General features: G+C 44.0%; 1 protein-coding gene across 1 annotated transcript in view; it reads right to left on the bottom strand.

The window, feature by feature from the left end:
* Positions 1–990: 990 nt before the first annotated feature.
* Positions 991–14623, bottom strand: part of EXOC3L4 (exocyst complex component 3 like 4) — a 41827-nt gene continuing 28194 nt past the window's right edge. Inside the window, exons 8-12 of the mRNA XM_050954135.1 lie at positions 12504–12618; positions 9098–9220; positions 7569–7721; positions 5916–6037; positions 991–2966 (exon numbers count right to left, since the gene is read on the bottom strand). Coding sequence (XP_050810092.1) covers positions 2804–2966; positions 5916–6037; positions 7569–7721; positions 9098–9220; positions 12504–12618 — 676 coding nt within the window. The 3' untranslated portion in view covers positions 991–2803. The remainder of the gene's footprint in view (positions 2967–5915; positions 6038–7568; positions 7722–9097; positions 9221–12503; positions 12619–14623) is intronic.

Here is a 14623-nt window from a genome sequence, read left to right as displayed (position 1 = left end):
AGACCCGGACATGCTGCCCCAACAATGGATGGAGTGCCACCCCTTTCTATTGGCTACCCCAGGCACCTGCTTCCTTCGCTGGTGCCTGGAGCTGGCCCTGCCAAAGAAAGGGTCTCAGATGCCTCTTGCAGGTGCTTCACCCATGTTCTTTTATTTACAGTGGCTGTACATTCCCAAATCCCCAACACTTGTCCCCTGCTCCAACTCCTCACTGGGTCCTCTGACCTTTGAGGCCTGTGTCAGCACACAGAGCCTCAACCCTCTTTATCATAACCTAGTCCCAGATTTGGATCTTAGCATCCAAAATATGGGGGTTAGCATGAAAATCTCCAAGCTTAGTTACCAGCTTGGACCTGGTAAAGCTGCCACCACCCAAAAAATTAGTGTTTTGGGGCACTCTGGTCCCTCCAAAAACCTTCCCTGGGGGACCCCAAATCCCTTGAGTCTCACAACAAAGGGAAATAAACCTTTTCCCTTCCCCCCCCCTCCAGGTGTTCCTGGAGAGAGACACAGAAGCAAGCTCTGTGAATCTAAACAGAGGGATTCCACCCTCTTTATTTCCAGTCCTGGAAACACAAGCACTTCCCTCTTCACCCAGAGGGAATGCAAAGTCAGGCTAGTAAATCTAACACACACAGATTTCCCCCTGACTTCTTCCTCCCACCAATTCCCTGGTGAGCACAGACTCAATTCCCTGGAGTCCCCCACTAAAGAAACTCCAACAGGTCTTAAAAAGAAAGAAAAAGTACATAAAAATGGTCTCTCTGTATTAAGGTGACAAATACAGGGTCATTTGCTTAAGAATATTGAATAAACACCCTTATTCAAAAAGAATACAATTCAAAGCACTCCAGCAACTATAGACATGTAAATACAAAAGAAAAAAACAATAAACCCTATTGTTTTTATGATCTCTGTACTCACAACTTGGAAACAGAAGATTAGAAATCAGGAAATAGAAATCCCCTCATAGCCAAGAGAGAGTCAGGCAGAAGACCAAGAACAAAGGACTCACACACAAACTTCCCTCCACCCAGAGTTGAAAAAATCCTGTTTCCTGATTGGTCCTCTGGTCAGGTGTTTCAGATACTTCTTTCCAGGTGAAAGAGACGTTAACCCTTAGCTATCTGTTTATGACACTCTTATCTTCCTATCTGGCTTTTCCCTGGGTTTCTACACCTTCCCAGTTATCAACCCAGCTGGTTCCACTAGGCTCAGAAAACCACCCTGAGCCTGCCCTCATTAGGGCCTGCAGCTGGACTCCCTGCTAAGGGTCTTGGCCCATACACTTGGCCACCTTACAGGGAAGCCGGCTCTTTAGGAGGGCAGCCAAAGGTTTTATACCTCTGCTCTGTGATCAATGCATTTTAGTGGATAGGGTTAGAATAATAGAAATGTAGGACTGGAAGGAACCATTCTAGTCCAGTGTCCTGAACTGAGGCAAAATCAAGTAAGCCTAGACTATCCTTGACTGGCATTTTGTCAACCTGTTCTTAAAAACCTCCTATGATGGGGATTCCACAACCTCCCAAGTAATTTGTTCCAGTGCTTAACCATCCTGACAGTCAGGAAGTTTTCCTAATGTCCGACCTAAACTTCCCTTGCTGCAATCTAAGTCCATTGCTTCTTCTCCTGTCCTGTGTGGTTAAAGAGAAGAATTTTACTCTCTTCTTTGTAACAATCTTTTATGTGCTTGAAGACTGATATCGTACCCCTCCCCCACCCCTAGTCTTGTTTTCTTTTCTCCTGGTTAAACAAACCCAATTTTTTCAATCTTCCCTCATAGGTCATGTTTTCAAGACCTTTACTCATTTTGGTTGCTCTCCTCTTTTCTTTCTTTTATTTGTCTTCCACTTTCCAAAAGTGGGGGGGCCCTGAACTGGACACAATACTGCACCTGAGCCCTTATCAGTGCTGAGTAGAATGTGGGAATTGTTTCATGTCTTCCTTACAACATATCTGTTAATAAACCCCAGAATGTTTGCCTTTTTTGCAGCAGTATTACGTTGTTCACTCATATTTAGTGTTGATACACTACAAACTCCAGATCCTCTCTGCAGTACTCCTTCCTAGGCAGTCACTTCCCATTTAGTGCAGTTGCTTCTTCCTTCTTAACTGGAGCACTTTTCCTTTGTCCTTACTGAATTTCATCTTGTTTATTTCAGACCATTTCTCCAGTTTGTCAAGATCATTTTGAATTCTAATCTTTGTCCTCCAAAGTGCTTGCAACCCCAGCATGGTATAATCTGCAAACTTTGTAAGTGTATTCACTATGCCATGATCCAAATAATTTATGAAGATATTGAATAGAACCTGACCCAGGACAGATCTCTGCAGGACCCTGCTTGATATGCCCTTCCAGCTTAACTGTGAATTATTGATAACTATTCTTTAGGTCCTGTGGCACCTTAAAGACTAACAGATGTATTGGAGCATAAGCTTTCATGGGTGAATGCCCACTTCATCAGACGCATTCACCCACGAAAGCTTATGCTCCAATACATCGGTTAGTCTTTAAGGTGCCACAGGACTCTTTGTTGCTTTTTACAGATGCAGACTAACACAGCTACCGCTGTGATACTATTCTCTAGGTATTTATCAGGGCTTGCTTAGGGACCTCTTTGTGCAATATATTGACTCCTCCATTGTCCTTGTCTTCTGGAAATGAGAGTCAATTTCTGTACATCTGTTACAATGCTTTGAGTTATGGGCAGGGAGGAGCAGGAGTCATGTTTAGGAGCATGTCCTAGAAGAACTGTGTAAAAAATTTTGGATGCTCTTATTTCTGTTGTCTAGCTAGTCTCTAAAAGCATGTAACAAGAGTTGGAGGGTCAATCTCGGCAAAGAGTGTTCTATCAGCCACACTTTCTGCATTTGCTTGGAGTTTGTCTATTTTCTGAATAATGGACTTTTTCTTGATCCGGTCCAATCCTCGACAGGTGAGAACAGCTTCAATATGTTCCTTTCTGTGAAAAGCAAAACCAGCGTCATTCTTGGGGAGCCCAACCAATGCAAATAAACAGCAAAGCCATGCCCTAAGGTAAGGTAGAGCGGAAACAGCCAAACACTGTTTCCATCCTTTAATATATCTCAGGTGTTCTCTGCCGATTATCCCATAGTCACCATGGGCTAACACAAGGCATTGCTGAGGGGGATGGAAGCCTAAAAACTCTGGGACAATCGGTGTTGCAGGCGAATTGGATAGCTTAATGGTCTCTGATACAGGCAATTGTGGATAAAATACGACATAGCGGCAAGTGCCCAGGAATGTCTTTTTCACAGTCAGCAGGGAGACTTGCCCATGTAAGGACTGCTGGATCAGGGTACAACGTAAGTGCTAGTGTAGAATCAAATTCTGCCACCTTTATGTTGATTAATACCTTATTCTGTGAGGAGTCTCATTACCTTCAAGATGGCCACTCGCCAGGTGGGTTACTGCTTATTATGAGTAAGGTTGCCAGAACTGGGCCCCAAGATTTGCAAACACAAAATGGGAGCTAAGTGCCCATCTCCTCTTGGAAGCCAATGGGAGTTAGCTGCTTACCTGCTCTTTGTGCCTTGAAAATCTTCTCCCTGGATGTTTTATACATTAATGTGAAATCTCCACCTTCACCGCACTAAGCCTTCCTGAGAAGCCGGAGGCCTTTTATGTAATTGTTGAATAATGATTGTTAAATAATGTGGGTATTAATACTCAAGAAATTGGCAGGCACTAATTAGATTAGAGCTAGTAAAGAAGACTTAAGTAGTGGGCACTATTCCAGAAATCTGGGCGCAGATGGATGCAGAAACTCATCTGAAAATTGAGTCATGACAGCTAGGCTCCAACGCAAGACAGGGCTAGGAGGCTCTCGCTGGCTTTCAAAACTTGCTTGGCCAAAGATAAGACTCAGCAATAGCTGCAGTGCAAGGTAAGAAACAGAAAAGCCAAGCTGACAAACCTTGAAATCTACTTGTAGTTGCGTTTTAAGGCTAATTATGAAAATTGTCATAGACCCCAATCCAGCAGATGTAAGAGTGTCACGTGCTTTGAAGTTAAGTATGTGCAGAAGTCCTCTGGGGCCCTTTTTTTAAGGGTTAGATTGGTTAAATATTTTTTGGATTCAGTTTCTATGCTCTGAGTAATCTGCTAAATTTAATGCTTAAATTAATCAGTGTGCAAATAACATCCAGTGGTAACCACACAACATTGTGCAACCACCTGCATGTGCTTTACAAACTAACTTTTGTGAAACATACTTTAAGCTTTGCTGTTTGGTGTATATATTGATGTCATTAAACTCTGGTTGTATTATCATACTTCAAAAACAATAGAGTTCTAGTTCTAGAGAAACAATAACCTTACATGTAGCAGACTCCTTATTGAGTCATGGCAAATCAATTGATAGTTTAGAGGGGCCTAAGGATGTGAGATCATACCTGACCTGTAGGTACTATGGACAAGCGCAGTGCTTCAGATTCACTTTGGTGTAAAAGGATGGCTCAAAAGTCTACAACAAAAGCTGAAAAATGTATATTTGGTTCTGCTCTATCTGACGTCACTCTGCCACTGAAGGCTGGGTTGTAACCTTACAATCTCCTGGCCAGGTTTGGAAATCTCAACCATAACTTTGCTTTTTAAAAACAAAAGGGTAAATTCTGCAGCAATCTGGAGCCCTGGAGAAATGCTCAATCTGCACCTACCAGTCTGTAGTCATAGCCATAGAGTTTAAGGCCAGGAGAGACCAGCAGATTCCAGTCTGATCTTAGATTCATAGATTCTAGGACTGAAAGGGACTTTGAAAAGTCATAGAGTCCAGTCCCCTGCCCTCATGGCAGGACCAAATACTGTCTAGACCATCCCTGACAGACATTTATCTAACCTACTCTTAAATATCTCCAGAGATGGAGATTCCACAACCTCCCTAGGCAATTCACATGTAACCAACACCACCCAGCCATCCTAGCATCAAATCAATAACTAGCATTAGAGCACATTATTGCAGCCCTGGCTCCATCCAACCCCTGTATCAGTGTTATATTTATATTTCCAGTGTGCCAACCACCAAGGCATCTAGTAGCCAAATTAGGATATTATTTATCCTATAATCCTGGAAGGATAAATATTTTCTGCCTCGGACTCAGTAGGGTTGTAATCCATACAGGAGGTCTTAGAGGAATTTGCCCTGCCACTTACAGAGCCGGCTCCGGTCCCAAGCAGCGCCAAAAATAATAATAATAATAATAAAAAAAAGCAGCGATCGCAATCGGCTCTACCACTGTCGCTTCAGTCTTCGGCAACAATTCTGCAGCTGGTCCTTTGCTCCGAAAGGGAGTGAGGGACCCATTGCCGAAGAGCCGGACGTGCTGCCCCTCACTGTTGGCCGCCCCAAGCACCTGCTTGCTAGGCTGGTGCCTGGAGCCGGCCCTGCCCACTTAGAGAGGAAGATACCCTTTCTTATGCAGCTGCCATTCCGCACATGGGTTTTTAAAAACAGCCTCCAATTTTGCAGGTGCAATTTTGGAAGCACAATAAATTGAGGGCACAAAGGAGAGCTTTTAGATGCTAAACCACTGGATTGTGCCAGCAAAAGCAGGGGCTGGGATGCGGCCCCTTCAAAAATCCAGTTAAAATGTTCAAAAGCAGCAACTGACCTTGGAGGCCTCCATTTTTGGGTGCTCATCTTAAGACCTAGACCAAACCCATTTCCTCCAATGCTGAGCCATGCAAATTGGCTAGCACAGGGCTTTCAAATAAAACTCAGTAAAACAGCATGGGATCAGAAATAGCTCCTGTGCACCATAAGGTTCAGCTGATTCTGCTGCTACCAACCTGGAAGCAAATTATATAAATATTCAGGGGGCAAAAAGCCTGAGCTTCACCCTGTTCACAGCACTTTACATTGAGAGAGCCTCTGATATGAATTTCCACATACCTGACATCTGGATAAGCCTGACACATTTCCTCAATATAGTCCTTGATTTTGTGTCCGTTCTTCTCAGAAATTATGTTTGCAATGTAATGAATGGCAGAATTAAGCCAATCCATATTAGAGCCCTAGAAATAAATTAGATGAGGTGAAGTTTGTGCTCTGTATTTTAGTGAGAAATGTCAACATGGATGAGTCACGTTTACAGAGAAGTTAAGCAACTTGCTCAAGATCGTGGAGTGAAGCCATGGCAGTCAGCCTCGAACCTTGTTCTTCTCCTGACTCCTAGTCTTTCTCTAACTTATAGGCCGTTCAGCCTCCCTGTGTGACTCTCTATAGAAACAATAACACATGGTAGTGGATATTACACTGTAATAGGATGTCTTGGGTGTATTGCAATGTTGTATAGAAAGGACCAACAGTGAGTCTGGGAAATGAAGGGGAACAGGGTCCTGAGATTTTTGTTTTTCTGTTGCATTATCAACTGTTTTTAAGGCACTGTTCATCTCAGTGGTTCACAAAAGTTTTAAAAGCAAGCAGCTGCTTTCAGGCTCCTCTCTTGGAACTGGAAACAGTGGGGAGGGAGCTTTTGTGTGCAATGAAGGCCACTTAGACCGTCCTACTGGAATTTCAGGAGGGGTCCAACTCTGCAGTCACGTGAGTAGGCCCAAGGGGACTGAGTGCATGAGTAAGGCACACTCATGTGAATAACAATTTGTAGATTCATGCCTGGACTAGGGTGACTGGATAGAAAGTGTGAAAAATTGGGACAGGAGGTGGGGGGCATATAAGGTGCCTATATAAGAAAAAGCCTCAAATATTGTGACTGTCCCTATAAAATTGGGACATCTGGTCACCCTAGCTTGGACCTCGCATGATAATATGGTAGATATCAAATGCCAGCCTCTTGGAAAGCTGATTTGTCTGCATTGCCCCAAGCAGCTATTTCCTCTGCCTCGCTTGCCAAAGATGCACTACTCTTGGCTCACTAATGATCAAAGCTGGGAGGTTTGAAAAGAATCTAAAGCAGTTTGGTGCCCAAATCCCTTGAATTTCAATAGCAGTTGGGCACCCACCTCCCTCAGACTGGGATATTCAAAGGCATCGAAGTGCTTTGAACATTGGTATCAATGAACTACAAAGGGTGCAGTCAGCAGTAACTCAAGCCTGAAATATCTCCCACCACAAAGCCCTGGCTTCTGCCTCTCCAGGCCTTCGCTGGACGAGGACAGTTTTCCTAAAGATATCCCACCATTGATCCCTCTGGTTTCTCTCCATCAGTTGTTGCAAAGGTGGGCGTAGTGCTAATGTAGACAAGCTTCAGGCAGCCCCTGACATTTTAATCACTGCCACCTAAGCCTGTTGTGAGCAGGGTTCGGTGGGGCAGAGCCTGACCCATATTTTCATTTGAGGTCACTGGGAGCTTTTTGAAAATTAGGTCTGTGGTCCTTAAGCTACTAGTGACTGCAGACACCTTATCTACACCAGTTCTAGTACTGGTTGAGCTGGAACCAGTGATTGCAATAGTGGGGGATTTTAGGAAAACTATCCTAGTGTAGTCACAGCCAATCGATCAGCTGCTTCTCATGTTGGATTTCAAATCAGCCCACCTTTCATTTTCTGTAATGCAGCTAAAAAGGCCTTGACGGTTTTACATACCAGCTCTTTGAAGCTGTTACGTATGACAGTGGCTTCTTCCTTCATCTTTTTGCCAACCTCCTCCCGCTTGGCTGTCTTCATTCTCTTTCTTGGTTTGATAGCCTGTATGATGTATTCTCTCACCACATACTTGTGAGCATCACCTAGAAAATCCTGTTTATTTGTTTTAAAAGAAAATATGGAGGGCAATGAGGTGAGAGAGCAGAGGAGCCTTGGAACTCCTTGGCAATGTTAGATGTTGATGAGAATCCTGGGCTGAGCATCTCTGGGCTAATCAGCACACATGAAATGCCAGCCCAGGATTCTGTTCTGAATGCCACTTTTCAGAAGAGCACTCCGTGCAGTGCGTGGATGCTTCTGAGCAGGACAGATGGCTTATGTTCCCTTCCATCCACCATCTGTCTAGACGTGAAGTGAAGATAGTGAACAAAAAGAAGCCGTATAATTACTCACTGTCTCTGTCCAAAATTGATCCATGATTACATGTTGGTGATTTGGTTCTTCAGTAACTAATGAGGACATGTGGGACTGTTTAATAATAGGTTTGGATGCTGCCTGCAGACTTTAAATTTAGAGCTATTGTTACCTATCCTTGTATTTCACAAGTGTACAAATCTGTGCAGAGCGTATATGATGGTAGCATGTTAAAATAACGACTGCAATCTTCTTTGTATGGCAGATATAGAGTAAAGCAACAACTATAATTCTACATTTAGGTGGTTAAGGCAGATAATTGCGTTGGGAGTAGTAGAGTATATCACTGTGATGCCTCCTTTGTATTTGTGAATTGAGCATTGAGTCATTCTATGTTCCATGATCTGTTCTGCGTGACCACAGGCGCACACTGGAGAGGTGTGGGGTTTTTTTTTGTTTTTTTGGTTTCCATTTGTGCAACAAGTATAAACATCTGCCATAGTTTGCATGGATGCAGCTTAGGGTTGCCCATGAGCTTCCTGAAAGACTGAAGCCAAGGGTCTCCTACATTGGATCTTTCACAAGGTATTTGTGACTTCTTGTGAACTTCATTCAGCTTTCCAAGCTTCATCAAAGTTGAAGTCACGCTATTAAAAGTTAAGCACGTGGGTCCAAAAGGACTCGCATGACTTCAAGTGGAGGTAGGGGATGTTGTTAAGGTCTTGGTGGACGGGAAGACATTTGCTTCCCTCAAGTCGCTGGACTTCCCAGAGTGCTGCGGCATTGCAGCAAACCGATGGAGGAACAACGTGCAACAGTACGGGTAGCCAGGGTGTTGCAATTGAACAGTAAGACTAACCAATGTTTTTGGTTCCTCTTTGAGATCAATTCCTCTATTTCAGTTGTAGAAAGGAAGTGCTAAAAGGTTATTTCCATGAAAAAGTAAGGGACATACCTTGCAAACTTTCATTTAAGCAATTGTTAGTTATATCAGTAGCTGCCCTGAAGGGAAGGGAGTGACCTCTGCAGGGTCAGCTCCTAGTCTGGAAATAAGATCACCACCTATACTGCTGTAACCTCATGCCAATTGCAATGCATAGGAAAAAGATACATACCTTGTCAACAGGCTGCTCTAAATGTTTTAGGTGCTGGCAAAATTGTACAGTTGTTGACATTATTGAGTCCAGTATTTCACTATTTAACATCCACGCGCTGGTCAGAATTTTCTTAAAGAGTGGCTGGAAAATGACCAATTTGCCAGCGTTATAATAACATCTTCCAAACTACTGAGCAAACTCTGTGCTTTGGGCATTGTACACAGCATACAGGAAGACAGAGACTAACTCGTTCAGAAATATCTTAGGTATTAAGGGCCAGATAACTAAAGAGATTTAGGTACCTAACATGCAGATAGATGCTTTTGAAGATCACACTATGTACCTAAGTGCCAAACTCCCATTGATTTCAACACGTGCTAAGTGTGTAGGTGCTTTCGAAAATCTGACTAGGTGCCCAAGTACCTTTACCTTAGACTGTAAGTCCCACTGAATTTCAGTGAGGCTCAAGCTCCTGAGTGCCTTTTACTTTTGAAAACATTACTCATGTTTCTAAGTCCCTTAGGCTCATTTGAGAATATTACCCAGAGCCAGTAACGTTGAGGCCACTCCTGCTTTCACTGCACACCCAAAACTCTTACGGAATTCTGCTGGGGTTTTGGGCACACAACGAATGCAGGAGTGGGTCCGAAGTTAGACATGACCACGGTTCAGAGAAAGACAGTGTGTAGCTGGAGCAGGTCTAAGGGTATGGCTACACTTGCACTTCAAAGCGCTGCCAAGGCAGCGCTTTGAAGTTTCGAGTGTGGTCACAGCGCCAGCGCTGGGAGAGCTCTCCCAGAGCTGCACATACGCCACATCCTGTACTGGTGTAGCTTGCAGCGCTGGGAGCCGCGCTCCCAGCACTGAGGCACTATTTACACTGAGGCTTTACAGCGCTCAGGGGGATGTTTTTTCACACCCTGAGCACGAAAGTTGCAGCGCTGTAAAGCGCCAGTGTAGTCATGGTCTAACTCTGAAGTACAGCAGCAAAGAATCCTGTGGCACCTTATAGACTAACAGAGGTTTTGGAGCATGAGCTTTCGTGGGTGAATACCCACTTCCTCAGATGCATGTCTGCATGACATGCATCTGAGGAAGTGGGTATTCACCCACGAAAGCTCATGCTCCAAAACCTCTGTTAGTCTATAAGGTGCCACAGGATTCTTTGCTGCTTTTACAGATCCAGACTAACACGGCTACCCTCTGATATCTGAAGTACAGCTATCCTGGGAGATCAGTGCTAAAGCAGTAGTAAACATCATGGTGAGCAGGTTGTCACTTACAGTATATGCTTTGTTTGATTAAGGGGATTAAGTGCAGATGCTGTGTTTTTTCCTGCATTTTGGTTGTGTAATCCCCTGAGTCTCTTTCTTTAGATAAATAAAACCCTTTTGCATCAGCTGGCAAATCTTATGGGCAAGGAGAGAAATTGAAATGTTAATCATAGAAACCCGAAGTAGAATGTAAGAGCAACTCACAGAGCACTGTTGGAACACAATGATACTTGTGGTCAGGCTGTTTCTTGATATATTGTACAAGGTTCAGCTGGTGTCAGTCGCCGTAGCTCCCTTGCCTTCAGCTGAGCTACGCAGAGTTACACCAGCTGAGGATGTGACTCTTCATTCAGAAGCAAACCTGTTGGAAGCTAGCTCAGAAACTAACCACCGCCTTACTCAACTCTCTTTTCCAGAAATAAACCAAAAGTGCTAGGGCAAATCCCTCCTTTTTAGGGAGGCTGTCCCCAGTGTCTGTGGATCTCATGCTGAATCCTCCTCTCCTTGTCACTCTGATCTGGATGCAGTGGATCTGGCTGTGGGAAAAGTTCCCAGATAGACACTCCACCTGTTCATGGTAGAGGTTAAACCAGTAGTGACCCAGCCTGCTCATGAACTCCTTCACATCACCACCCAGGGTACATCTCTGCTGAAATCCTTATCCATGCCCTGCTCCTCTCTCTCCAGGCACTAGCATCTCCAGAATTATGCTGCCTACGTGCAGTCGTACCAAGAGAAGCTCTGCCATAGCTTAAATGCCTCCACTTGCTCCCAGTGGGTATTCACTTGAGGTTCAAGCTCAATTGTCCTCCTTCTGAAGATTCTCTTGGGACATGCCCACACTTGGCTTTCAGTCTGCTTCTTTGTACGTCTCTCTAAGCTCCTGACCATCTAACTCCTAACTGAGCCTTCCTCCAGTTGGTCCAAAAATCCCTTCCTTTGCATGCCCTGCCATCTGGAAAAGTATTCCCATCTCTCTCTGCCTCACCAAGTCCATGCCTTTCCAATTCTATCTTTAAAACATGTCGGCTTCTCCTTTGCTGGGGCTCTTGGCTCTGCCCCACCCCTGCCTATGTGTGACAGGCCTGATCCAAAGCTTACTGAAGCCAATGGAAAGACTCTTACTGACTCTAGTGAGCATTGGGTCATGTTGGAGCTGGGCTATGCCCAAATGCTTCCATTTGTTTGCCATGATGTATCTTTGCACCACTGTTTCCTAGTTTATTCTCTGTAACTTACAGAGCAAAACTCCTATCTGACAAACTATAGGTAATTCATCAATGTGGAGCACAAGTCTCAAACTTTCCTCATATTTCCCTCACACAACTCTGCTCCCTCCTGCCCCTTATATCCCTGTACTCCCCTTCCAGGTCCATGTTCAATCCATAAACCATCTGTGGTATATCACTGCACTATCCTCTTTCTGATTCAGCCACATTATGCCTTCTTGGGGGAGATCGCCTGTAGCCAGTGTGCACATAGCATGCAGGCTGTAGAAATCCCTAGCAAAGCATCTGGAAAAGCCCTACTGCAACAGAAATAACATGTCATTTCACCCTCTTATCCCAGATCTCCACTGTAGTGCTGACAGAAGGACTTTGCCCCTCCAGTGGTGAAAGAGCTTTTTGGTTTTGCTACAACAACATACTTGAACAGAGCCCCAAGGCAGAATAAACTCATTTCATTGTCACTATGCTGTGATATGCCTTTAGATAGAAGTTGGTAATGGATCATGATGGCTGACTTGTTGTGAATAAATCAGGCTAAACAAAACCTCTAGAAGGCTATTTTTTAACCAAACAGCCAAATTCATCTCTGGCGTAAATCTCACTGCCTTCACTGGGGGGTTTCACCAGGGATGAAATTCATCCAAGCTGTTTTAGAATATATGCCAAGAGGCCATCAAATATACTTTTTTTGTTTTGTTCCTGTGGCTTAACCAATGCATCAATGTTTGTAACAAAAAGCCTTAAACCCTAGAAATCTGACTTGGGGTTGGAGAGGTTTAGTACCAAAACTAGACATGCCACATTTTGAAATGACCACAATCTCCTATCCATGGAAAATGGGATGTGCATTGGGGAAATGGCAATAAATCCTGAACTACCAGGTTCAGATCAAGTCCCACAAACATTCCGAATTCTTCTTACCTGCGTTTTTTGTTCTAATTTATCTAAAACATCCTTTCTGAAGCTCATTGTCACATCAGTCAGGACATTTTCCAGTTCCGTAGTGTCAGCGTTAAATGTGGTTTGTAAGCTTCTTCTAGAGAGAGAAGTAAAAGCAGTGATTTAATGGTGATCAGCATCATGTGCTACTGCTATGGACAATTTAGCCAAAATAATCAGCTCAGAAAACAAAGGAAGAAGTGGGACCGCTAAACACTAAGGATGGAGTGGAGGTTAAGGATAATCTACGCATGACCCAATATCTAAACAAATACTTTGCCTCAGTCTTCAATGAGGGTAATGAGAAGCTTAGGGTTAATGGTAGGATGACAAATGGGAATGAGGATATGGAGGTAGATATTACCACATCCGAGGTAGAAGCCAAACTTGAACATCTTAATGGGACTAAATCGGGAGCTCAGATAATCTTCATCCAAGAATATTAAAGGAACTGGCACATGAAATTGCAAGCCCATTAGCAAGAATTTGTAATGAATCAAACTCTGGGGTTGTACTGTATGACTGGAGAATTGCTAACATAGTTCCTATTTTTGAGAAAAGGGGGAAAAAAAGTGATCCGAGTAACTATAGGCCTATTAGTTTGACATCCGTAGTATGCAAGGTCTTGGAAAAAAATTTTGAAGGAGAAAGTAGTTAAGGACATTGAGGTCAATGGTAACTAGGACAAAATACAACATGGTTTTACAAAAGGTAGATCATGTCAAACCAACCTGACCTCCTTCTTTGAGAAGGTAACAGATTTTTTAGACAAAGGAAATGCAGTGGATCTAATTTACCTCAATTTCAGTAAGACACAGATGGGGATCAATAAGAAAATAGATGGATAAGGAGCTGGTTAAAGGGGAGACTACAATGGGTCATACTGAAAGGTGAACTGTCAGGCTCGAAGGAGGTTACTAGTGGAGATCCTCAGGGATCGGTTTTGTGACCAGTCTTATTTAATCTTTTTATTACTGACCTTGGCACAAAAAGTGAGAATGTGCTAATAAAGTTTGCAGATGACACAAAGCTGGGAGGTGTTTCTAACACCAAGAAGGACTGGGATGTCATGCAGGAAGATCTGGATAACCTTGTAAACTGGAATAATAGTAATAGAATGAAATTTAATAGTGAAAAGTGCAAGGTCATGCATTTAGAGATTAATAACAAGAATTTTAGTTATAAATTGGGGACACATCAGTTGGAAGTAACAGAGGAGGAGAAGGACCTCAGTGTTGGTTGATCACAGGATGACTATGAGCCGCCAATGTGATATGGCCGTTAAAAAGCTAATGCGGTCTTGGGATGCAAATTCTGTTAAATTCTTCACCCAAGGTACAGGGGGCGTGCCATGCTCTAACTGCCCCGTGAGGACTCTGCTGGGCTAGGTGAACATGGTCTACGTCAGTGGTTCACAACATTTGCAGACTGCTTGGACCCCTTTCAGCAGTCTGATTTTTGTCTTGCCTACCCCAAGTTACACCTCACTTAAAGTGCTTGCTTACAAAATCACTTAAGTGTCCCAGAACACTCTTACTGAAAATGCTTAAGGGCTCATTTTGTCTGTATGGAATTTTAGCTTGGACTGACTTCACTAGTGCTTTTTATGTAGCCTGTTGTAAAACTAGGTAACTATCTAGATGAGTTGATGTACCTCCTGGAAGACCTCCATGTACCCCCAGGTACATGTACTGCTGGTTGAGAACCACTGCACTACCTGGAGTGAGCCAGCAAAGTCCCCATGGGGCAGTTTGAGCACAACACACCACCTGTGGCCTGGGTGCTACATTCACCACCCCAAACCCCACTGACAGTAGCTGTGGCTTGCCTGCGATCAGTCCCTCACTTCACAGTCTGCAGGGGAGGAGAAGTGGGGGGGATAAGAGGACATGGGGACAGAAGAGAGAAAGAGAATGTGACAGAGGAGAAGGATCATCCTGGGAAAGAAGTCCAGGCCTGGAACTTGTGCAGGTAATGAAGAGCTCAAGGCAGCATAGGAGGGCAGCTTTCCTCAGAGCTGATCCTCTCCTTCTCCCTGTTTGGCAGTGGGGGTTGGTTGGGGCATTGCCCAGGCCTCACCCCATTGGCCATAGAGAGTGGAG

Source organism: Gopherus flavomarginatus, chromosome 5 (genome assembly GCF_025201925.1).
Source record: "Gopherus flavomarginatus isolate rGopFla2 chromosome 5, rGopFla2.mat.asm, whole genome shotgun sequence".
NCBI lineage: Eukaryota > Metazoa > Chordata > Testudines > Testudinidae > Gopherus > Gopherus flavomarginatus.
The sequence above is the reverse complement of the archived record's forward strand: the minus strand, read 5'-3'. Positions and strand labels throughout refer to the sequence as shown.